This window comes from Amblyomma americanum, chromosome 3, assembly GCF_052857255.1.
Source record: "Amblyomma americanum isolate KBUSLIRL-KWMA chromosome 3, ASM5285725v1, whole genome shotgun sequence".
Lineage (NCBI taxonomy): Eukaryota > Metazoa > Arthropoda > Arachnida > Ixodida > Ixodidae > Amblyomma > Amblyomma americanum.
In genome coordinates, this window is record NC_135499.1 from 100,979,413 (window position 1) to 101,004,977 (window position 25,565).

The following is a 25,565-nucleotide window of genomic DNA, read 5'->3' on the forward strand; positions in this document are numbered from 1 at the left end:
TTATGCATCCCACTGTGTATTTCATGATGCTTCCAAACCAACTGTCCCACCTTAATGCAGTGTAAAGTACTGTGTTGTGTTGTGTTGGGTTGTGTTGGGCAACTCAGGCCATCATGCGCCAATCTCAAGGTAAGAAAAATTGTTTTCTGCAGACTTTTTCAGAAATATGAATTATCTGTGGTGAAGAGGGCATAAAACATTGTCTTGTATTACCTAATGATGAAGGAAGAAATTTTATGAATGGCTAATATTAAGAGCTTTGCAGAAGGTCAGTCAGTCTCAGCAGGCATCCTTGGCTGGGAAAGGATGTTGAGCCTTCCAACCAGTAAAACAAAACCGCAGCCTTCTCAGAAATGAAAAGGCGGCTGAGGTGTATAAATGAGTGAGTCAATGCATAAAAATTTAGACTTTGCTTAGAAAACCTGCTTCCCTTAAAAAGCTAAAAACACATGTGTCAACAATTGCATCTTCGCTCAAAAGAAACATTAGGTGTAAAAGATTGTGTTCATTACAAAAGTGTGTACAATAATTTTTCCTAAGTTTGTCAAGTTTTGGGCATCAGTATTAAATTCTGTTAACTGTTAGCCTTAAACACACTTTTCACAAATAAGTATGTCTTCTTTTGTCAATAGAAAAATGTGTTTGATGTGCGTGTGGCCTATACGGAGATGACATAAAATAACTTCAATGAAACGCTCCTCGTGCAAACATGACTTCCATTCACCTGAAGATGACTTCAAGTGTCGTTGGTTGTTTACTTCGTTGTTCCAAGCTGCCTGCCATTTTTTTTCTTAATTTCCTTTGTGCTAAGTTAATGCAATCCTTATATTTACTTTTTTTTATTTCCTTGCTGCGTGCTTTTACCTTGCCACGAACCTTTTAATGCTGCTCTTGTTGCTGAATGTTGCAACCTGTCTTCATTGCATGTATTTGGGCAGCTGGGTCAACAGGGCTTTCTGCTGCAGCATTGACGACAAGAAAAATCCTACAGTATTTTGTTTTTGATCTTGAATGCTGTAACTTCAAGCCGCCGCGGTGGCTGATGGTTATGGCGCTCGGCTCCTGGCCCGAAAGACGCGTGTTCGATCCCGGCCCCGGCGGTAGAACTTCGATGGAGCCGACATTCTAGAGGCTCGTGTACTGTGCGATGTCAGTGCACGTTAAAGAACCCCAGGTGGTCGAAATTTTCGGAGCCCTTCACTACGGCGTCCCTCAAAACCTGAGTCGCTTTGGGACGTTAAGCCCCCATAAACCATAAATCATTTAACTTCATAACACTTCATTCCTTCATTCCTGGCCCATGCCAGGAATGCTTTGTCATACCGTAGCGAGGATGGGCAAATATACTAAAAAGTTCCAGTTCTTGACCCTGAATGCTAAATGTAGTATCAAAACATGTTCATAAAGGTTTCCGTGTCAACGATGACTTTTGATTCACAGCTCCAACATATATACAATATGTTGAGGCAACAAAATGAAAAAAAAATAATGGCCTCTCCTGCACCACTACTGTATAGCGGGTATAATCCCAATAATAACATAAAAGATGTGGCCCTCGAGCAATTGAAATTTTGCCACCGGAGGGTGGAATGAAATCAATAGGGAATGCTACTATAGCGACCCACAGCCGGGGGAGTGGGCCCGGGAGACTCCCCTGATCTCCCCTGGGAAGTAGCAGAAGCGGTTGGATAAATGGGTTATGGGAAATTGGAGGGCAACCAGCCACTCATAGAGGAAACAGAAACAGACAGGGCCGAAGTGCCTATAATAGCACGGCAGGGGAGAATATATGGCGGTGGTGGTGTCGCCCCCCTCCCGAAGTAAGAAATTTTACTTAGGAAAACCATGCCGAACCCCTTTTCCTCAACGATAACAGCCCAAGAAATACATGTTTCAAATAGGACCAGCCCTCCTTAAGAATGATCTATAAATCCACCCTTTGTAGTACTGCAACATAGCATGTGCACACCCTAAGATCTATTTTGGTGCATAATATATATGACCACAGCTTTTCAGACTGCTTCTAGAAGTTTAGAAGTACCCAGTGGCTGCAGTATAAGTTTCGGAGTGCTATGCATTATTTCAATGCTGTATTTCATGTTTAACGTGCAGAGCTGTAGCTGTACGCACAAATTTTCGCTGCTTGGTGAAATACTAGCTTGTAAGGTCACTGTATAGTTCCACACTTTACTTGTGATCGGCAATACAGCGAATTAAAGTGAAGTTATTGCATGTAATGAACTAAAGAAATTATTTTTCTTCTCCATAAGCATAGGCATCATTTCAATTCAATGCAAATGTGCATCGGTCATTTCACTAAGTGCTTTTTACCACAAATAACACTGCCACAGAACATGGTCACAATAAACACCAGTGAGGAAAGGCCTACAAATTCAGTTAGAGCTTCGCCGTTTTCGCATTTCTTGACCGTAGCCTCAGCCAGAAAAGCAATTGCAATACCTGCTACAGGCAACTGGTCTAAAAATCGCACGCGGTCAAAAGTTCAGACTGGGCCTCGATATGAAAGAATACACTTGAGCCCGGCACACCAGAGAGGCAAATAGCTCCCTAGACGCTTCCGACGCGTAAGTAGCAACGAGGTTTCACTGCCGATGGAAACGGGAGCGCGAATGGCACACGCACACTGCACGCACATGACACGAAACGTTTGCACTACACGCCGACAAACACTCTGCAGCGCACGCCGTAATGAACAATGGTGAACGAACGGCCGAATGCTCCTCAGCGAAGAGCGGCGGTCTCCCGACGGCTCCCTGCATCGTCGCAGTTGTCGAAAAACCACGCGAAAAGATTTTTGCGCCGATTTACACCTTGAAATATCGGTGAACGCCGCCAACGTCAGCCTGCGAACAGCACCAAAAACATAAACTCGAGCAGTTAAGGAAAGTACGCCTACGCCGCTCCTCAAATGGTACGCCGTGGCCCGCTGCTGTCCCCCGATTTTTAAACAGGAACTACGACGCCGTTGCTAAGCTGCCCGGACAAGAAGCCTCCCGATCGAGAAAAAGAACGTGACTTCCTCCACACTTTTCTCCCATGATATTGTATGGGAAGGACCTCTCCTGAGTTTTCCTTCTTCCATGGGGTGGGTGGTGCCGCGATGGGAAAAGATTCCGAACGAAGCAAGAGAGGCAACTAGTGTGGAAGAGGCGTCAACGCTCTCGCATCTCCCAATGCGGTTGCCGCCGTGATCTCTAACAATTTTTGTTCCTACTCGTGCGGTGTAATTTTGGGAAACATCGAGCAATGAATGATGTTGCATTTTCACTCATCTGAGAACTTTCACCATCCTTGCCAACAGCGGCAAACGGACACTTTTTTTGTTTTATACGAAAACGGCTCAGTTTAAATAGGGCGCGAGGGCGAATATCTTGTGTATAAGAAGGAAGCAATAGAGGTGAGTCGTCAAGGCGGAGAGAAAATTGCCATTTCAGAGTTTTCCCATACGACGCAGAATGCCAGAAGTGCCCCGAGCCGGAACAGTCTTTCTTGATTTCGTGGTTGGTGGCAGAGCAGGAAACACTTCATAAGCATGTACGTCAAAGTCACAACAATGTTTATTGGCCCATCAATAAATACAAAAATCTTTGTACAACTACCCGTGATAGCCATGTCCGTAGCTTATCACTTTGTACCCGTGCCCGTAACCACCATAGCCACCGTGTCCGTATCCTCCATAACCACCGTAGCTTCCGTATCCTCCATAGCCGCCGTAGCCTCCGTAGCCGCCGTACCCACCATGACCGTATCCTCCATACCCTCCGTAGCCTCCATATCCCCCGTAGCCACCGTACCCACCGTGGCCATATCCTCCATATCCGCCATAGCCTCCGTAGCCGCCATATCCGCCGTAGCCGCCGTATCCACCATAGCCGTGCCCGTAGCCGTAGCCCGCCGTAGCAGCAGCAACCATAAGACAGAGTGTCATCAGTGATAGCTGAAAAAAAAGGTAGCGAAATCCGCGCGTTAGCATTTAGCACCATGGTGGGCCTACTGCTGCAGTTCTCTTGAAGACATCGACGACGTTTGTTACCTGCTTCGTGGCCTATATAGTGTGCTATGCAACGGCTCTTAATGAGATTTAGGGAATGCGGGCAGAAGAAATTATATACATGACAAACATTTGTCTTCTGTGGTGTTGTTGATTACACGAGACACCTTTGAGCCTGGCGTTGCGTTTGAAGCATTTTATGGGCAAGTTTATCATGGTTCTAGTTGAAGAAATGAAGTGAACGACGGCGTAAACAAGGACACTAACAAGAAAAGACACCACATGCGCACACATGCGCACGAAGTTCAAGAAACTGCAGCCAGGTTACCAGCTCTTCGGTCGGGGCTTTTAGTTCTGTGAACGCTATATTAGGGCAGCGCATGAAATGCAGCCACCCAAGAGTATTACGTAGGGATAGCTCAAGAATTCTGGTAACGTTCAGTAGAAAGCTCTTTTCGATTTCCCAGCGCGGCATGGCCATATGTGGCAGTAAATTGAACATAACGGCATGAGAGTTTTGTTAGGTTAAACAGGCCAGGAGCACGACAGGCGCATCAAGAATTTTCTCCTCCACAGGGCAGCTATACAATTTTGGTCTGACACTTGTAACCAGGGTTCCAACTACAGAGAATACTTTTACAGAAACAAGGAAAGACATGCGATTCCAAATAGGAGCAAGCGAAAAAAATGTAAAACATTTGGCGTTTTATTGACGCTACAAAATAATCAACGAGTCCAGCAACACTTCTTCAGAGCTAGAAAGGATATTTGCTAGGTGATAGCCTTCTCAGTCGGAGCCTTAGGTACCCGATTTTAAGAAGTTTTCAAACTACCTTCTTCCTTTAAGACTCAAGAACATGTAGTGATTAACGTTGTAGAGTGCTATAGAAGGCGCCTCTAATGCTGCCACATGTGCACGTTTTGTTCGCTCGAGAAATGACAGAAAATGTGAAAGTTTATAGTCGGAAGTGATTGCTTTCCGTTCACATAAACACCTGCGTCATTAGAGAAACCTTTTAAAAACAAGCATACATGCAATAATGCAGTTTTGTGTCCACTGTTAAGTGCCATTCATTTCAAAGAAAGTTTTACATACTGCGCGACCGGTCCCACATAGGCATAAGCTTCTGTTTAGCACCGTTCTAAATAAAGATATCTCGTTCTTTCATCGTACAATAAGTGCCCAAAGCTATTGAACCGATGCTGTATTATACTGCAATAACTATGTTGATATCCGGCCTCCCGCATAGCAAAGGCAAGCCGTATTTCTGGAATGAAATGTGTTTCTTCGTTAGTTGCATGTTTGTTTCAAGTTTCTCTCAGATGGACATCAGTTATCTGACTGTTTGTACGCTGCCGCATATCGATTTACCTTATCGCTTTCAAAGATCCAATAATTCTGCGTCACAGGTATTCAAACCACGATTCCGGCTTGTCTATGTAAAGCACCAAGCGAATGCGTGAATGAGGTATCGAAAGCTTCAGTAATCCATCTCACCAGAGACTTCATGTTTCTCTCCAGTTGTTGCTCCGCAGTGCGAGTTATCCGAGAGCGATGCTTGCTCAGTATCTTGGCTCTGCACTGCGCCGGGCGCGTATATATACCCGCGGCCTGTTCGATACCTCTCTCGCCGCCCCAAATATTTGTGGGCACGCCGCTTGAGTAGAGACCCGTTGAGAAAGTGAAAACATGGCAAGAGCGAAATCCGGAAGTATTTCTCCGCTTGTGACCTAGCCCTACTGGGTTAGCCTTCCTCTTTCACGTGTGTTTATTTCGGACAGCCTCAGGGCCAGTAGCATTCGGAAGGTGAGGCGAAGAAAAAAGCGTAAGCGAGTTACATCGCGAGCAGAAAATATGCGACCAAGGCAGTCCTGAGGTGTCTGTTTGCTGAAGCAGGCGGGAGCCCAGCGTGCGCTGGCCTTGTTACAACAAAAGGCGAGAGGTCCAGCTGATTGTCATGCCCTCAAGGTTTTTGTCTTATGTGAGGACTTTGTGTGCATAATCGCTCTTTGCGCAGGCTTCGAGGGCTGTATATGTGTGCCCAGTGTGTGATATTTTTTATCTGTACACATAGTGCTTTTCATCGCCGGTAGATTTTTTGATGGTGAGAAGGTTAAGCAAAAGAAATGACGGTGAAGTGGGAATTTGTTTTTCAAAAAATTCGATTTTGAGATACTGCGACCATCTGACAGAGAACTTCTTTAGCTTTCAGAAAAAGTATTGCAGTTGAGTGTTCGAGATTTCAAAAATAATATTTGTCTTTTTTCTTCGTAGAACCGACCGGAAGAGTGGGTGCACCTTGACGTCGTGTCTTGGTTTCAGGTACTTGCAAAAATTCAATGCTCAGAAGTTCTTGATCAGAAACCCAGGTTCTGGTTTCAGTTTGGAATTTGGAGTTGTTCTTAGTACGTTTTTAAGCCACTAGGGCTGCTCCTGTATCTCTTCTCGGAAGGTAAGTATTGGTGGGTAAAACGGTTTTCATAGACTTCACTGACGTTTTGCTCAAAACAACATTTTGGGTGCTTGTGCGCCTTTGTCTCTGAAACTATAAAGCGTAAGCAAAGAAATAATTTCACATCCTTTAATAATTAGCATGTTCGTAACTAGAACGATAATCACTAGCCTAGGTGCATTTGTAGTTTCTAACGAAAAAAAAAACAAACTCATCCATATCTGTCAATTTTATTGCATCCACAAAAGTAAAAAACACAACAAATCTACTTTATGTTAGAAGCGCATAACTTTAGTTCCACTTGTGTGAAGCACTGGCTGCTACATTCTTACAAAATTGCAACACTCTGCGAATTGTAGAGTTTAAAAAAAGGAACATTAGTAGAAAAAAAACAGAAATAAAAAATTGTAACTAAATTTTAAGCTAGTTTTAAGCTCTAGTGCAAGCTGCGTCTATATTTAAGATTCCTTGCAAATTTTGTAGCCATAGCTTTTATTAGAACCGCTGTACAGCCAGCTTTTGAAACTCATTTTCAGTCTCACCCCACCTTCAGTCATTTCAATTACGCTTTGTAATAAACAGGCGCATCAGTGATGTCGATGCTGCAGACACACTTCACTATTCCTGTGAATTCAACTCAACGGTACATTGTTCCAAAGGAAGTCGATCGGATAATTTCAGTTAATTAACAGTCGGAATATTCTGCTCTATCACGTACGTGGCGTGCGCCTTGTTGTATAATACACCTGCACAGGCTCGCAGGTTTTAAAGTATAAATCTGTAAATATAAAAACAACCTGAATAACTCCCAGGGGTTACCTCTCAACATCTTGCAACCGTACCAAATAACAGGTGTGTAGGGTACGGTGCCTAATGGATCCCTGGGGGCTTAACGCCACAGTTCGGGTCATTGACTATTAGAGGGGCCGTAGTGGAGGTCTCCGGACTAATTTCGAGCATTTGGGTTTAACGTGCGCTGATATCGAGCCATACACAGGCATCCAGGCATTTGTGTTCCATTGAAATGCGGCCGTTGCGTCTAGGATTTGATCCCGCTGTTCGACCCCGCGAGGGTCGAACCCTTGGTAGCGCGAACAGATCAGATGCTCTGGCCGCTGCTTCAGGCCACTCTGCCATCAGAGCAGCCTTCCGACCCATCGGAGCAACCTTCCAACCGAACTTTCATCCATGCTTCTGGCACTGTGCTGCTGTTGTTGTTATTGCTATCCTCATACAATGGCACATGCTCACACAGGGGGCCCTGTGCTGGAGCATGGAGCATGTCACGCGGAACGGTGGCAAATGTCAACCACCGATGCAGGCTAAGAAAGCACTTGAAATGCATTGATGTGTGCGAATTCAGTTCGACACAAAGCGCTCACGAAATCTGAACCCACATGCTAAGATAATCCCTACGCTTCATTCGCACTGATCGCGCATGAATTTATCAAAAAATTGTGTTCAGCAAAACGGGCGCTGGTGTCAATGTGCGCTTCATAAGGGTCTAGACCTTCTGAGAGGTCTACACCCATGTGTTCCAGCCACCATCCTTTTCAATAAACGTTTACTCACTCACTCGTTAGGGGACGGTTAGGAAAAATCGGAGATGGCCTGCATCTAGGGATTACCACGTTATAAAGAAAGATAGGTTACTTGCACGAATATTGAAACCTTTATAAGATAGAAAGGTAAAAAATACAGCAGAATATCTCCACTACCAAGCGCTTTTGCTTGGAAACTGCGCTTACGTCAAGACTTCTCTGGCGCGGATTGCTCAGACTCGGCCAGAGAGTTTTTTTTACTATTAACTAGAGGAAAAGCTGGCGTTCCGCCTATGGGAGTTTGCATGGAGCTTCTTCGAGACCACCAGAGCCACCATGTGCGCTCTAAGCATCATGGGGCGGAGAGCTACCGACTGCAGAACCACAACTTTTGGCCAAAAAATAATAAAAAACAAACATTGTTCGATAATCAAGAATGTACTAACATTTAATATCCTGTCTATAAATTGCAACAAACGAGCAGAAAAGCATGTCAATTTAAAGTTTGTCCAAAATACGCGATGGCTTGCTCTCCTATTAGACAAGTATTGCAGACCACAAAAGCCAATATTTCGTGCTCAATAGGCGCACTTTTAAAAAGAAATATGTTTTAAAAAAAAGATGTCGCTTCAACAGGTTACGAGGTTTTTTCATAGAATTTTGGAAAACAAAGCCATTTGTTGGCGTCGTGTGCTGTTGCGTTTTCGCTACAATGGCTTTTGCACACTACGTTCGCGCCGAAGTCGTCTGCGCGCGGGACGCGCCGTGGTCGGAATGGTACGTCTCACTAACACCACTCTGTGTTCCTAAAAAAAACTAACTGTCCAGCACCAAGTAGCTCATCGCCCCATGATGCTTTGAGCGCCCTTGGTGGCCTAGGTGCTGCGCCGCCAGCTTTCCCTCTAGTTAATAGTAATAAACTCTAAGGCCGAGTCTGAGCAATCCGCGCTACACCGTCATGCCCTTCCAGACAGGAATCACGGAGTCCTTTTCAGTATTGACGTCGCCAGTTTAATAGATGGCGGCAAAAAATGTTTTGTTTGAAATCAGTCGGCTTAGCAATCAACTCTTCGCTGCCGCCGAAGCATCAATATAACCGAAAGAAGCCAAGTACAAGATTTTTGCTCAGAAAAAAAAAGTGAATGGAGTTCTGTAGTATACCATAAAAGCATGTGTCTGCTCTAGCCGGACGGCCCACTGGGACAGGTGGCCAAATAACCTAATATTTTCCATACAGAGGAATTCATCCCTCCTTTGCCCTTCGCGGGCTTGAATCCGGGACATGGCGGCCACATTTCGATGAAGGTGAACGCAAAAACAAGAGTGTGCTGTGCGAAGTCGGTACGCGCGGAGAGGCTCCAAGCGGTCGAATTATTTCGAAGCCCTCCTCTACGGCGTCTCTAACAGCTCATGCGTCAGTTTGAGAAGCTAAAGCTCACATATGATTGCGATGACGAATTTTAACTCGGTAGTACTGTTAAGGAGCTAGTGTGGCAGAAGATCTGGCGTTGCCGTCGGCCTCGTTGGCATCGTTGATCGAGCGGAAAATTCCTCGGAAAATCTTTAGGGAAGCAACCAAGAAGGCAGGTGGGCCATCTAGGTCACGTAACCTTGTGGCGTTATCCCCACCTGCCCAGCGGATAATTAACAAACTGCCTACCATGGCAGGAGCAGGTTAAATTATAATTGGTCGCGAAGGATGTTCGGCAGAGCAACGTGTGCCGCACAAGCCCCACCGGTGGCAGCGCCTGCCATAGCAGGGCAGTGGCCTAATCGCCACACCACAATAGTGGTAGCACCAGAGTGGTAGCAGAGTGGTAGCCTAACCGCCACACCACTGCGCTAGGAGGGGTATGAGGACTGCAAGAATTCATGAATGTTAAGTAGAAAATGATGAATTTTGCATATTATAACGTGCAACGCGAGAACCTCCGGAGAAGAGACGTAAACCTGCGGCCGTCCCTAAGTGGTCCAAGCGCGCGAGCGAGAGAGACCCATCTTCTTTCTCTACGATTGCAGGCGCTTCTACTTCTTCTATAGGGGCACGTATCACTGCCCGCTCTTCTGCAGCATCGCCACCATGCAGCTAGGAGGCGAATGTCAGCGAAAACACAGCTGCAGTGAACCGCTGTTCAGTCAGGTAGTCTGTCGTGGTAAGGCTTCATGCGAACAATGTGTATATCTGTGTATATTGGCGAGTCGGGTAACTTTGAACGAAGAATACGGGATCACCAGAGTGACGTCAGAAACCGGCGCGCAGGTCAAAATGCGCTTGCCGAGCACTCAGTTTCCGCCGCACACAACATAGACTGGGCCTAGGCACGTGTGATTGCAAAAGAAAGGGACAGCAAGTCACGGCTCTATCTGGAATCACTGATTATTCAGACGACAGAGCACACGCTCAATCGAAATGACGGGAACTTGCCCCCAATCTACGCCAGGTGTCTGGGGTCGCTCATGCGCATAAATAAAGGACAAAGCTACGTTATGCCTCATTGTGAACAAGGCTCCCATGGGGGAGCCGAAACGTCATCCCATCTTTTCTTTTGGTCGGCGCCTTCTTCTTTCGTCACGCGAACAATGTGCACGACTTCAGTACGGTGCGACCGGCGCGATAAGCAAGCCGCTTGGGAGAAAGAAACTGCATACGTCACATTTCTGACGCGGCGCACTACTTCGAAAGGGCAAAAGTATCTGCGCAGCAACTTTTCAGAAACGCCGCGGCGACGGACAGGTGTCCAAACTCACATCAAGTCGCCAGTCGCGTAACCGATGAAGCGGCGTCCGAGGTTGTACCTAGCGGCGTTAGTCTCCTGTGTGACGGTTAATTCGCACGTGTGCCAATTTCCACGCTTCCTCAGCACGCTGAACGAAGGTGCCTGCGTCGAGGTCAGCGTCAGAGTCGCAGTAGGGGTCAACGGGCAACATAGCATCCAACGGAGAGGTCACTTGCCGACTGAAGACAAGCTGAAATGGGTTCAGTCGGGTTGTCTCCTGCAGGGCGGTGTTGTACGCAATCGTTACGTACGGCAGAATGGTGTCCCAAGTTCGATGGTGGAGACCTTAGAGCGCGTCGCCCGCTCCGCCCGCCGACCGCCGGGAGAAGGCTGAAGCTGCGCTGCACTCCCGAAACCAGCACACGAGGGACAGTGTGCGCATGTACATCGACGACACGGCTCATCTATTCAAGCGTGCCGACCCCAACATGATGGAGGAGAAAAAGCTTCGCCATCTCTTGCGAGGGGTTAAGCAGGAGTTCTTCGCAGGCCTCGTGCGCAGCCCACCCCACACTGTAGCGGAATTTCTCCCCCAGGCTACCAACCACCATGGAGACGGCGCTCAACAACGGGCCCAGAAGTACAATTGGGACATCAAGAGCATTGTGCCCGAAACCTTTTCGTCGTGCCTAGGCGGCAGTAGAGACACATTGCGCGAACTGATTAGGTCAGTTGCCCGGGAGGAGCTCCAGCGGTTCCGTCTGCCCCAGGTTGCGACTGCACCGCTGGCAGCGCTGACAGAAGTCGTCCGGGACGAAGTGCGGCAGGTTGTGCAGGCACCTCCTGTTCCCGAAGCGCCGCCCCAGTTCGATGTCACACCCACATACGCATCCGTTGAACGTCGCACGGCTGGCTACGGTCCCGCTACTCCGACGCCTGCCATGAGCAGCATCGGCCTATGTCACGCTACCGCACCTGGCTACGGTATCACGCCCACGTATCCCGTCAGTAGCACCACCTCATATTATGCAACTGCAACTGCTACAGCTCAGCCACGTCCTCGGAAGTCGGATTTGTGGCGTACACCGGACCGTAGGCCTCTGTGCTACCACTGTGGGGAGCCCGGGCATCTCTACCGAGCCTGTCCGTACCGCCAAGTGGGTCTTCGCGGTTTCTGTCCCGACGCACCTTGTCCTCAGAACGGTGAACGACCGCATGAGATTGCGAAGCATCTCTGGGCGCGCCAGAACCCTGTTTACTCTGGTAAGCGCGAGTCCCGTTCGCCTTCGCCTCGCCGCTATCGTGCTTCCAGCCCCGGTCACCAGAGCAGCTCTGCTGGGCGTCGTTCGCCCAGTGCGCGTCTGGAAAACTAACACCAGCGACCTCTGCAGGCAAGGCCGCTGACGTCGAGACGTGTCAAAATCCTGCATCGCTAAACCATCAAGCCGACGATACCTGGACAGGGAAAGGCGGCGACAGTGCCCTATACGCTGCATCTGATTTGCGGGTGACAATTGATGGCACTGAGATTACCGCGCTGCTCGATTCCAGTGCTGATTTGTTCTGTTATTAGTCGTGCCTTTGCTAGAGACCTTAAAAAGGTTCCGACACCGTGGACAGGGACATACATGCACACCGCTGGTGCCTACCTAATTTCCCCTATTGTCAAGTGCACGGCTAGAGTTTGAATTCGTGGTTTCACATACGTTGCTGAATTGGTCGTGCTCTCCGAGTGATCCAGAGACTTGATTCTGCGGATCGACTTCCTGCAGGCGAACGGCACTGTGATCGTCTTTAAGGACGCACGTGTCACGTTCTCGACCAAACAGGCCGTGGCCCGCTCTGGCTCCCGAGATCCTTGCAGCAACGCTCTGCGCATTGTCGAGAATGACGTCACAGTGCCGCCGCGGTGCAGTGTCCTGGTGTTCGTGTGGAACGACCTATTTCACGACTACAAAAGCCTGGCGGACGGCTATACTCAACTCCAGCGTGAGCGGGGCTTTGTCGTTGCCCGAGGTCTCGTCCGACTATGTGACGGCTTTTCCCAGCACCTCCACGAAACAGTAACGTGCAACGCGAGAACCTCCGGAGAAGAGACGTAAAACTGGTGGTCAGGACCCGGGACTCCATTGTGGCACCTGGAGCCAGACTGCTGGGGTAGTAACCACCATCCTATCATCATCGGTCTCCATCCATCAAGGGCCCGTCAATTACGCCGTAGGTGTTCTGCGGTCAATTGAGACACGTTTCGCACCATCATCGAAGATCTCTCTCTGCAATCATCGACACTACTTATGAACTGCATACAAACTGCGCTGAATAAGGCTACTGCTGTCGCCTGGACGGACGTGAATCGCACGGCGCTGGATGTAGGTCTGCTTAACCTGTGGGCTGCTCGCCGACAAGCGGAGATGGCAGCTTCCCGAGACCCGACTTCTGCGCAAGCACGAACAAGGCTGAATTGCCTTACTGCCAAGGCTTGTAGATATGAACGCGAAATCTCTCGACGGCAGTGACATGCGTGGTGTGAGCAGTTCTCGACAAAGCCATCGAATGCTTCTCTCTGGCGAACGTTTTGTGCAATGGAACATGGTTCCCGTCATACTGACGCAGCGGCCACAGCATGCTTCCCAGCTAACTTAGCTCCGGATGATTTGGCCAGAGAGGCAGCGCGGAAGTTTTTCCTCAAGTATGATGTATTGCCTCCAAGGGTCATAGGAGCCTTCTTGGCTGCCATTCCAGCATATGCCGATAAGCTCCCGTCTACAGCCGACGCCGAGAAAATTGCAAGCCCATTTTCAATGCCCGAGTTGCTGGCAGCAATAGATGAGGCCCGTCGGAAGACTGGGCCTGATCCGGACTCCATTCCGTACGAGGTTTACAGGAACTTATGTTCCGATGTACTAAATCAACTCCTCGCCACCATTAACAAGGTATGGATAGAAGGCGTCGTACCAGAAACCTAGAAATCGACTATTGTGATCCTCATACGAAAGCCGGGGAAGCCGCCGACAGACCTCAAACATTTCCAGCCTATATCGCTTACGCCAACATTATGCAAGCTTACTGAAAAAATGCTTGCCATACGACTGTCGTGGTGGCTTGAGCACCATGATTTTACCCTCCAGCCCAAATTGGCTTTCGTACGTCCATAGGTACAGAAGATGGACTGGCTGTCTTGGCGTCAGCAGTTCTGGGCTCAACTCGCCGCCACAGTGCACGTACTGTACTGGCCATCGACATTGAAAAGGCGTACGATAATATCAGCATGCTGCCATCCTGGAATCGCTTGACATGCTGCATTTCCCCGTTAGAGTGCGCAATTTGTTAAATCCTTCCTTGAAGGCCGACACTTTACCATACGCCTCAGTGATGAGGCCGTCGGATTATTTGTGCCTCTTCGCGGCGTTCCCCAGGGATCGGTGTTATCGCCAATATTATTTAATATTGCTTTTATCTCCCTTGCTTGCCACTTACATGATGTCTCTGAGATTAAGTTGTTTTTGTATGCTGATGACATAACGGTGTGGAGCACTCACAACGACCTGATGACTCAAGCAGCCGGCCTGCAATCAGCCATAGATATTACGTCGACCTTTGCTTATTCAATTGGTCCGCAGCTTTCAGTGATAATAATAATAATAATTGTTTTTTGGGGAAAGGAAATGGCGCGGTATCTGTCTCATATATCTCAGGTTGTTTCCAAGGCTACTCGGGTGCAGGGTAATTCAAGCTCTATTCTGGACCTTATTTTCTTAAGCGATCATTTTATGAAGGAAAAGGTTAGCGTGAATATTTTTGATGGTTTATCTGATCATAATATCGTTGTGTGGACACTGTCGTATCCAGGACGGTTTCGTCAGAGTGGTCCTACAAAACGTGTATATGCCTTTAACAAAGCTGATGATGCAGCTATCATGACATACCTTGCACACGAATACCTCGATTTCCACAACTTATGCACAGAAAGCTCTGCAGACATCGATGAAATATGGCTGCAGTTGAAAAATCACGTAATGTACTGTATGGAGCAGTTTGTCCCACTAATAAAAAAGACCATAAGAAAGCACAATTCATGGATAAAGCGCGAAGTAATTCACTTAAAACGTAGAATTAAAAGGTTGAGAAATTCCAACAAATCAAGCCCGGTCTCAGACTACTGCCAAAGGATTAATACAATGAACAAAAAACTGAAGCAAAGACAAAAGAAGCAAAGCAGCACTTTTGTAAAACAACTCTTAGGAAATTTATCAAAGAATCGCCCCACAAATTCTGGCGCTATATAAGTGACAATGAAAACTTTCCGAACCCTTTGCCATCGTACGAAGAAAAGAAGCAGGCGGTTGCGTTCAATGCATTTTTCAAATCCGTATTTACACCAGACAATGGTATTACGCATTCTTTTAGGCAAGAAAACAGAGAGCAATATGGCGCACTTGATGCCCCAGTCGTAACTTAGGAAGGAATACTATCACTGTTGTTAAACCTAGATGATAAAAAGTGCAGCGGTCCGGACGAAATTCCAAATGTCTTCTTGAAACGTTATGGCGAACCCATGAGTAATTACCTATGCCTTTTGTTCAATAAGTCCATATGCGAGCACTGCCTCCCAGCGGAATGGAAAGTTGCAAAAATAATACCAGTTCATAAATCAGGTGATAAGACTTGCCCATCAAATTACAGGCCTATTTCTCTTACGTGCACTTCCTGTAAAGCTTTAGAACACATTATCCTAAAATCAATAACAGAGTTCGTTGAATCAAATAACATTCTTCATCCCCAACAACATGGCTTCAGGCGTGGTCTTTCCACTGTTACACAACTTGTCGAGACTTTACATGACTTCGCTAAAACAATTAACGACCAAATGCAAACAGATGTCATCTTCCTAGACTTCTCAAAGGCCTTCGACCGACTCTGCCACCCCAAACTACTACAGAAGCTAAGTTATATATTAGGGGATGGGTCAGTAGTCCAATGGATCGCCAATTAGTTTACCGACCGTCGCCAGTTCGTGCAACTCGGCGACCACACTTCAGATACTGTTCCGCTCTTTTCCGGTGTTCCACAGGGCTCTGTTTTAGCCCCAATTCTCTTCCTTCTCTTCATAAACGACATTGCTGACCAGGTAGAAGCGGAGCTGAGGTTGTTCGCAGATGATTGCGTACTATATAGAGAAATAAAAAGCAGAGAAGATCAAATAAGCTTAAACAATGATTTTGGCAAGATAGCAGAATGGTGTTCGAAGTGGCAACTGGCCCTTAACTTAGATAAAACAGTTTCAATGACTATAACGAAAAAGAAATCAAAACTTAGCTTCCCTTATGGCTATAGCAGCACTGCACTCAAGACAGTCACCGAGCACAAATACTTAGGCATCATTATATCAGCCAATCTGGGGTGGACAGCTCACGTAGATCATGTAACAAGCAAAGCGATGCCTAAGCTCATGTTTTTAAAAAGAGCCCTGCGGTATTCTACGGAAGAAGCCAATCTTCTGGCGTATACTACTATCATTCGCCCAATACTAGAATACGCAAATGTCGCTTGGTTCCCGTACACCCAAGCAACATAACTACGATTGAGGCTGTCCAGCGAAAACGTGCGAGCTTTATCTGCAACAGATATAGGTGCACCGATTCTCCGACGTTGATGCTATCTGAGACTGGGCTTGACACGCTAGCTTGTCGTGAGACGCTTCACCGGCTGAAGTTTCTGTACATGATTTTGCATGACAAACTTAAAGTTGATTCTGCTAAATACATTACTCTGAACACTTCCAGAGAAACGCGTCACAAAAATGAACTTACCATACAAGAATATTTCTGTGCAAATAATACCTTTATGTTCTCCTTTTTTCCGCGAGCTGTGCGCGAGTGGAACTGCCTTGATGAATCAGTGATTATACAACCAAGTACTGTGAAATTTTTGGCGCTAGCTGGCAAAAGTGTATTGTCAGGAAAGAAACTGTGATTTTTATTTCCTTTTTCTAACATTTTTGTGTTTTTCGTTTATTTGCTTTTCCATGCATTTGTATTTCCATGTATTTGTATATTCCATGAATTTACTTGTACTTCTCGTGATAATGTAAGTAACGAAAAGGTGATGATTACTTATGGGTTATCTTTGTTTTTGTTTTTTCCAGTGCCTATTCTTATTCTCCCCATAACCTTCACTGTACTTTTTGCATGATGGAAAATAATGTTTATGACTGGTCGACAGTTTGCCTACGACCAGAACCCACTCCTGTAAAAATCCCAGATACAGGGATTGGCAGTATTGACAAATAAATAAATAAATATATCTTTGGACACCTGAACCGCGCCGTAAGGGAAGAGATAAGGAAGGTAGTTAAAGAAGAAAGGAAGAGAAAGAGGTGCCGTAGTAGAGGGCTTCGGAATAATTTCGACCACCTGGGGATCTTTAACATGCACTGACATCACACAGCACATGGGCGCCTTAGCGTTTTTTCCTCCATAAAAACTCAGCCGCCGCGGTCGGGTTCGAACCCGGGAACTCCGAATCAGTAGCCGACCGCCCTAACCACGGAGCCACCGCGGCGGGGCAGCAGCTTTCAGTGAGCAAAACCACTTTCCCGTCAGTCGACAACCGCTGGGGGCACCGTAAACTAGCGGCAACACCCATTCATCTGCATCTATCCGGAACTCCAATTCAAGAAAGTTCGGCATCAAAAATCTTGGGCTTGATAGTACACGAGTCAGGAACATGTACTGCTTGGCTTTCTCGGGCTAAAAAGCTATCAGTTCAGGCGTCGGGTCTGATTAGACGCAGTGCTCTTAAAACAGGCGGAGCCCGCTCTCATGTTGCACGACAGTTGGTGCGGGCGGTTGTGCAACCGCGCCTCGTTTACCAAGCCCAATTCAAGCATTTGACGAGGGCTCAATGGGATCGTCTAAAAGCTGTTAATCGAGAGGCAATGAGGGTCATCACTTGCCTTCCCCGCAATACCCCGATCGTGGCGCTCCAAGAACACGGGCAGCTTAATACACTAGATGAGCTGGTGCAGCAACGACGCGATGCTCGCCGCCTAAAGTCAAATCTTACACACACACAACGTGTGCACTCAGGGCGTATGCTTCATCGCGCTCCATTCCCCGCCAGTTCTTCCGCCCTGGCGTTTTGTGCAGCTAAGCGACAAAAAAGCAACTGATCTACGTCGGCCATCATCTACCCGCGCGGCATCGTCGTTTCGCGACCTCATTACAGAGCAAGATGCCAATCTGCCGCATGGCTCCATCGTTATGTACGTTGACGCAAGCATCCAGATCTGCGAAACAACAACAGCAATTTACCGTCCTTGCAAGCCTGCCCTGAACAAAACGTCAAGGTTTTGCCTCTCAGAACCTCCTTCCTCCATCTGTGCGGAGATGCTTGCGGTTCAAGAGGCACTTTGCTCTGTGGCCACCGTTCCCATGCTACCTACGGCCAGCATTGTCATTCGCACCGACGCCCTTCACGTCACACGCCTACTACGGCGAGTCAGTTGCACCCCAGAAATCTGTCAAGACACCCATCGTCTAGCGGCACGCATCCCGCAGCAAATCCGTATTGAGGGGTTCCCGCGTGACCTCCTGAGCGCACAAAGCCGCGCAGATTCTGCGACCCGCCTTTAGACCCCAACCTCGTCTTTGCCTCGAGTCCTCACTCTGGATAACACCACCCTTCTTTTATCAAGAAAGGAACACCTCCGGCGCCGCACACGTGCTCTAATCCCTCCATGTGCGGTAACCCTCCCCCGTGGTCTTACCCGTGCAGAGGAAGTTGCGCTTCGGAGGATACGTGTCGGGGTTGCCCCAAGTCCAGCTGTTACAAGCAAGTGGGCGCATTTCAAAGATTTATATCCCCGCCCCGGGTGTCCAGTCTGCAAGATCAGAGACTGTGAGGCGGATATCCACCACCTGTTGTGGGACTGCCCGGCGCTGAAGCCGACGAGAATCCGGCACCTGGCGGCAGTGGGTCTCTCGGCGGACAATCCGGATTCCTAAATTGCTTGGACACAGGGTCCATATCATCGCTCACTTCTTGATTTCATCAAATCAGCCCACCTTTTTCATTTAGTTAATCACCTTACTGATCTCTCATTTAATAGTTTTTATGCCCTGAGGCAATAAACATCGCTTCCAAAAAAAACGTGAAACTGCGGCGCTCCCTAAGGAAGGAAGGAAGGCCTCAGACATTGCTGTCACATACCCACTACGAGGGAGTGGCCAAGACACAGGCGGTTAATTGCTGGATACAGGAAAGTTTTGATGGGAAAGGAGTGGTAATAGTATGTAGTCTGATTGGAAGACGGAAGGACCGGGGTCCTGTTAACTTGGAGATCGAGGACGGTAAAATAGCTTAATGTGCATAATAGTATACAATACCTGTAATGTTTCAAAGTCGTACTGACTGAGAGCGGGAAAAAGAAATTAGAATGGGAGTCACTGTGTTTCTTGAAGAAAATTTTGCACAGCAGAGCGCACACTCCTATGGTACAAGCACGCAAGCGAGAGAGAACCATCTTCTTTCTCTACGAATGCAGGCGCTTCTACTTCTCCTATAGTGGCAAGTATCAATATACGGTCATTAATCGATTAGAATGCCGCGTCATACTCTTAAGGCGGCGCTTTAGTGTCCCCGCATTCTTTTAATCTGGTATCATTTAAATTAGTTGTTACGCTTTACTCCTCTTTTTCGCCACTGCTTACTATACGTAGTCATGAGCTTCTTCGCTTGGATCATGAATCTGCCTTAACGTCATTGTTGCTGTGTGTTCACCATCGAGCATTTCAGCTGCGAGTCAGCTCCTGAGTGTGCAAAGTTTCCTTTGGGAGCTTGCGGATTTTGCGCAGAAATTTTCGCTGCTTTATCGCTTGAGTTTGTAAGGTATGATGTGTGAGGCAAACAACTCTGGGAGAATTAAAAAAATAATTTTCTGCGTTTTCTCCAAAATGTCCCACTGTCATACCACGCCGCCGATATTTACCCGAAGTTCAAAGCTATTCAAATATCAAAAAAGTTTCGTTAAGGTTTGACTTAACCTGTTAAACAAGCAGTCTGTAATAACAAATCTTTTCTAGAAACACTTGCGACATGTGAACATCCTGCCCGGACATATGCTACCATAATGTTAAACTCAGTGAAAATAAGAAACTATCTAACCGTGCATACTCTGAAAAAATTGCAGTTAGCTGTTACGAATGCTTAAAGGAGTACTGAAGTGGTTTCGTACTCTGCTGATCTTGTACGGTTCTGCAGTAGACTTTTATACTGCGCTACACTGGCGCAATCACCAATTGAAAGCGCGATGTTCGAATCCCCCGTGCCCCGTGCGAGCGCAGGAGGGCATGGCTGGACTACGACACGGTTCCTTCGATTTTCTCGTTTATAAAAGACGTGTCACCACTGCCAATAGCGCCCCTGCTAAAAGAAGAAACACGAGGTAAATGCTTCTTCTTCCGAATCTAATTTCATCACTTTGCTACAGTTCAGGTCTCTTTGTGTCCACGTGGAGCTTTCCATGAAGTGTTGGCAGCCGTCAGTACCCGGAGAGTGACCCTGTGATGGGACGGACAGACATCTTCAGCGTCTGGCCGCATCGGCGTCTCTTTTTTTCATGCAAGGAGACACAGTACAGGCATCTGTGCTAATCATCGCGTGACACATAAGCACCACGATCATTCGCGTGCCGACGGGCAATTGAGAAGCGCCCACTGTTCTTTCGGAGGTCGCGGTGGTTCAGCGAGATTCGTTCCCTCATTGCATGCGCCTGACATTCTCCCCGAGCCCCTGCAGAAGCTTTACAGAGGCTGAGACGTGTCCCTCTCCTCAGCACAGTCACGGCCAGACATCCTGGGCCATGCTGAGCAAGGTTCGGTTCGAAGCGCCTAGGCAAGCAAAATATTGAAGCTCTTCATATGTGGCATCTTGTTGTACCACACGTTTCTGCCTCGTCACTAATCATATATATAGCTGCGCGATTAAAATGGAAACGTTCGACAGAAGTCTGTCTGTTTTCGGATGCAAGTTTGAGCGAGAAATGAACGCCAATCAAGTTTTCTAAGAAAACACGACGTGTCCAAACGTTTCTCGGTTTCGTTGTCAAGGTGTGACTGCGGGCAAGTTGTTGCTTGGCTTTTTTAACCCACATATAGTTGACAGCGAGGTCACTGAACTTAAACTGCCGATCTGGGAAAAGAGAAGAGCTCCGAAGAAGCGATTAATATTTCCCGACGCCTGCTGAACGTGTCAGACTGAAGCAGCAGCATTGCGTGCGGATTTCGTTTGATCTCCAGTACAATAATTATGTCAAAGTCTGTGCTGAGGTCACATGGCTCGCAGTGCTCAGCCACTGCGCTTCGCTCACTATGCGTCAGCTTTGTGCTGCTTGATCCTTTCCGTGAAATTCTCGGTTTCCCCAACGTACAGCGCGGGGCACTCGGAGCTGGGTATTTTTTTATACACAATGCTTTGTGCCTTTTCTTTGTGATGACGGTCTTTCGGGCTGGGCAAGAGATGTCCGTTGGTGGTAAAAGTATTGAGTATTTTTCCCACCTCTTCCTTTCCAAGAATACGAGCCTAGTTAGCTCTCACGCCTTTTACGCATGGAATATATTCGCGTCTTTCCCGCTGGCGTATGCTCGTCCTAGGCGTAGAATTGTTTTGTTTGCGTATTTTTTGGTTCCAGGTTATACGTAAAATGGCTGGGTTATCCTTTTCTTTGCTTCTCAGCGAAAAGATAGTCGTCGTAATTGCTTTTACAACACCGTGAAAAGCTGCGATCTGCACTAAACGCAGCGTTATGATCCATATCGGCAACATATCCTGTCCCCAATGGTTCGTCACGACCTCTTGACCAACCACAGGCGGCGGCGCGACCACCGGTGTGCTCCACGGCGCCCGCTGCATATTTCTGCTAAAAAAGACAATTCGCGCTCGTTTTGCCTAATAGGGGATCAATATTCGAGTACGCAGCATGAAAATATGTAGGACGCGGCTGCAAGCCCGATTCTTCACAAAAAAATGCACCAGCTTCCCTTCAAGGAACTTGTGGAGCCTCGCAATATATAGTGCGAACTATTTCTCACAAAGGCGTTGAGCTCAAGTTTTTCTCTCGAGGGCATAAATTTCATACTCTCTTTTGCCCTTATTGTTTGTTTTCAAAGACTTTATTTGTGAACGAGTGTTATTTTGTTCACTGAAGTAATCTGTGCTTATATTTTGCTTTATTTCAAGTGTCGTTTCAGTCCTATTGCATGACACTGCTTTTTCTCCTGCTCTTCCGTCTAATGAATTATTCGCCTTCAAGCGTAATTAAATGTTGTGTCTGCTGCATTTTATGTTTTCTCCACTCCAGGGAATTACCTTCTTCTCGATCTGTGTTGCAAATGTCGAGGTGAAGAAGGGGGGGGGGGGGCGTCCGTAGCTTTTTTAAGGTGTAAACCAACAGCTTTCACACTGGGCCAGCTCCTGACTTCATATAAGACGAGAGGATCGCATAAAGATGAATATTAAAACGATTTTTTTTAATATTTGCATTCATCAGAGCAATTTTTCTTCCTACTCGTGTGGTGTAAACTTTGGGAAGCCGTCGAGTCACTAACTCTCGAAGATAGTGAATTTTTGTGGTTGATTTCTTCGCGCTTAGCAATGGGCACGGGTGATGGTTGTTTTTGCCTGTGGTGCTTTCATCTTTTTCTTTGTAACCAAAATCATCATGTCATTTTCTGTTTCACATAAACAGCGTAACACATCCCGACTAAAATTAGTTGCAAGTTCGCGCTTCTTCTGTCGTCCTTAACGTGTGTCTTGTTTGCTTAAGTCCAGCGTGGTTCCCACACGATGAACCACCAACTAGCCGCTGTAGATTGCTCTCTTGGGAAGCATCAAACAATGAATGATGTTACATTTTTATGCCTCTGAAAAATTTCGCCACTCACGTCAACAACGGGAAACGGCCACATTTTTCTGTATTATGCAAAAAGGACTCAATTAAAATGCGTCGCGAGGGATAATATGTTGCATATATAAAGGAAACAATTGAAGTGGGTTGTCAAGGCAGAGAGAAAATTGCCCTTTGGGAGATTCTTCATACGACGCAGTATGCCTGAAGCGCCCCGAGCGGGAACAGTTTTCCTTGATTTCGCGGTGGGTGTCAAGCAGAAACCACATCATAAGGCCGGAGGTCACGTCGCAAGGATGTTTATGAGCCCATCAATAAATACAGAATTTTTATACAACTACCCGTGATAGCCATGTCCATGTCCATAGCTTATTACTTTGTACCCGTGTCCGTAACCACCATAGCCACCGTGTCCGTATCCTCCATAACCGCCGTAGCCTCCGTAGCCGCCGTAGCCGCCGTAGCCTCCATAGCCACCATAGCCGCCATGACCGTATCCTCCGTACCCTCCGTAGCCGCCATATCCACCGTGGCCATATCCTCCATAACCGCCATAGCCTCCATAGCCGCCGTAACCGCCGTATCCACCGTAGCCGCCGTATCCACCATAGCCGTGCCCGTAGCCGTAGCCCGCCGTAGCAGCAGCAACCAGAAGACAGAGAGTCATCAGTGATAGCTGAAAAAGGAAGCAAAATCCGCGCATTATTATTTCGCACCATGGTGGGCCTACTGCTGCAGTTCTCTTGAAGATATCGACGTCCTTTTTTACCGGTTTCATGTCCCACACAATGTGCTATGTAACTGCTATTGATGAGAAGATTTGGGCAAGCCAGGCAGAAAAAAATACATATATCCCAAACATTTCGCTTCTGTGTACTTGTTGATTACACGAGACAGCTTTGATCCAGGCACTGTGTTTGAAGCAGGTATGGGCAAGTTTATCATGGATTTAGTTAGAGAAACTGCAGCCACGTAACAGCTCTTCGGTACGGGCTTTTCGTCCTGCAGACGTTATAATAGGCTAGTGCATGAAGGCAGCCACCCGAGAACATTACGTGGGGATAGCTCTTGAATTCTTTAAAATTTTTAGTAGACAGCGGTTTTCGATTTCCGAGCCTGAAATGGTCAAATGTGGCAATAAAGAGAACATAATGGCATGGGAGTTTTGTTGGGTTAAACAGGTCATTAGCAGGAAAGGCGCGTGAAGAATTTGGTCCTTCAGACCGCGGCTATCCTATTTATTCTGGCAAATATACTGAGAACTCGAAATGCAGAGCATAATTTTACAGAAACAAGGAATTAAGTTCAATTCCAAATAGGAGCAAGCGAGAAAGATGTGAACCGTTTGGCGTTTTGTTGACTCTCCAAAGTAATCAACGAGTCTAGCTCTACTACTTCAGAGCTAGAGAGCATATCTGCTAGGTGGATAGCCTGTTGAGTCGATGTCTTAGGTGCCCGCTTTTAAGAAGACTCAAGAACAGATAGTGATTAACATTGTAGAGTGCTAGAGAAGGCGCTTCTATTGCTGCCACATGCGTGTAGTTTTGTTTGCTCTAGGGATCTCAAAAAATGTAACAGTTTATAGTTGGAACTGATTGGTCTACGTTCACATACACTCCTGCGTCATTAGAGAAACCTTTTAAAAACAAGCATACATGCAATGGTGCAGTTTTGTGTCCAGTGTTAAGTGCCATTCATTTCAAAGAACGTTTTACATACTGCGCTACCTGTCCCACGTAGGAATAAGCTTGAGTTTAGCACCTTTCTAAATTACGATATTTCGTTGCTGCATCATATACTAAGTGCCTCCAGCTATTGGACCGATGCTGTAATAGATACTGGGATAACTATGTTGATATCCGGTCTCTCGCATAGCATAGGCAAGTCGTATTTTTAGAATGAAATGTTTTTTCTTCATTAGTTGCATGTTTTTTTCATGCTCCTCACCTATAGATACCAGTTAGCTTTCTGTTTGTACGCTGCCGCATGTCGATTTACCTTATCGCCTTCAAAGATCAAATACTTCTGCCACACAGGTATTCAAACCATGATTCCGGCTTGTCTATGTAAAGCACCAAGCGAATGCGTAAATGATGTACCGAAAGCTTAAGGAATCCATCTCACCAGGGACTTCATGTTTCTCTCCAGTTGGGGGCTCCGCAGTACGTGTTATCCGAGAGCGATGCTTGCTCAGTTTGTTGGCTCTGCATTGCACCGGGCTCGTATATATACCCGCGCCCTGTCCGATACCTCTCTCTCCGCCCCAAATATTTGTCGACACGCCGCTTCAGTAGGGGCCCGTTGAGAAAGCGAAAATTGGCAAAAGCGAAATCCGGAAGTATTTCGCCGCTTGTGACCTAGCCCCACTGGGTTAGCTTTCCTCTTTCACGTGTGTTTATTTCGGACAGCCTCAGGGCCAGTAGCATTCGGTAGGTGAGGCAGCGAAAAAAGTTAGCGCAACCGAGTTGCATTGCGAGCCGAAAATATGCGACCAAGGCAGGCCTGAGGTGTCTGTTTGCTGGAGTAGGCGGGAGCCCTGCGTCCGCTGGCCTTGTTACAACAAAAGGCGAGAGGTCCAGCTGACTGTCATGCCCTCAAGGTTTTCGTCTTATGTGAGGACCTTGTGCGGCTAATGGCTCGCTGGGAAGATTTGGAGTGTGGTATATTTGTTCCCGGCGTGCATCATTTTAAGGCGAAAGCCTTTAATGGCTCATGCTCGCGTCCGTCCGTCCGTCGGTCCGTCCATGACGCTCTTCAGTCCGATAACAAAAAAACACCTTTGTGCACGATGCGATTCGAACTACCATCCTCGCGTCCCGCAGCCGAGCGTGTTAACGACTACGCTACTTCCTGCCAACGCATATGCATTTCTCTCTTTTTAGGGCGCTGGAGAGTGTATGCAGAAAGTGGTCGAATCAGACGGACGCCTCCCAAACG

The 25,565-nt window shown here is 47.2% G+C and overlaps 2 protein-coding genes across 4 annotated transcripts in view; one reads left to right on the forward strand and one right to left on the reverse strand.

Moving 5' to 3' along the window:
• Positions 1-25,565, forward strand: part of LOC144123171 (uncharacterized) — a 67,301-nt gene that overhangs the window by 19,943 nt on the left and 21,793 nt on the right. The window lies entirely within an intron of this gene.
• Positions 3,566-24,832, reverse strand: LOC144123172 (uncharacterized). 3 transcript variants are annotated; one of them, XM_077656053.1, is made up of 2 exons: positions 24,753-24,822; positions 3,566-3,958 (listed from the first exon to the last, which is right to left on the reverse strand). In XM_077656053.1, the coding sequence occupies exons 1-2, from the start codon at positions 24,762-24,764 to the stop codon at positions 3,617-3,619; spliced, it is 354 nt and encodes a 117-aa protein (XP_077512179.1). In that variant the 5' UTR covers positions 24,765-24,822; the 3' UTR covers positions 3,566-3,616. The 3 variants fall into 3 exon arrangements, with proteins under 3 accessions (XP_077512179.1, XP_077512178.1, XP_077512180.1); XM_077656052.1 differs by lacking the exon at positions 24,753-24,822 and adding an exon at positions 5,511-5,597; XM_077656054.1 differs by lacking the exon at positions 3,566-3,958 and adding an exon at positions 22,886-23,304 and having other exon boundaries at positions 24,753-24,832.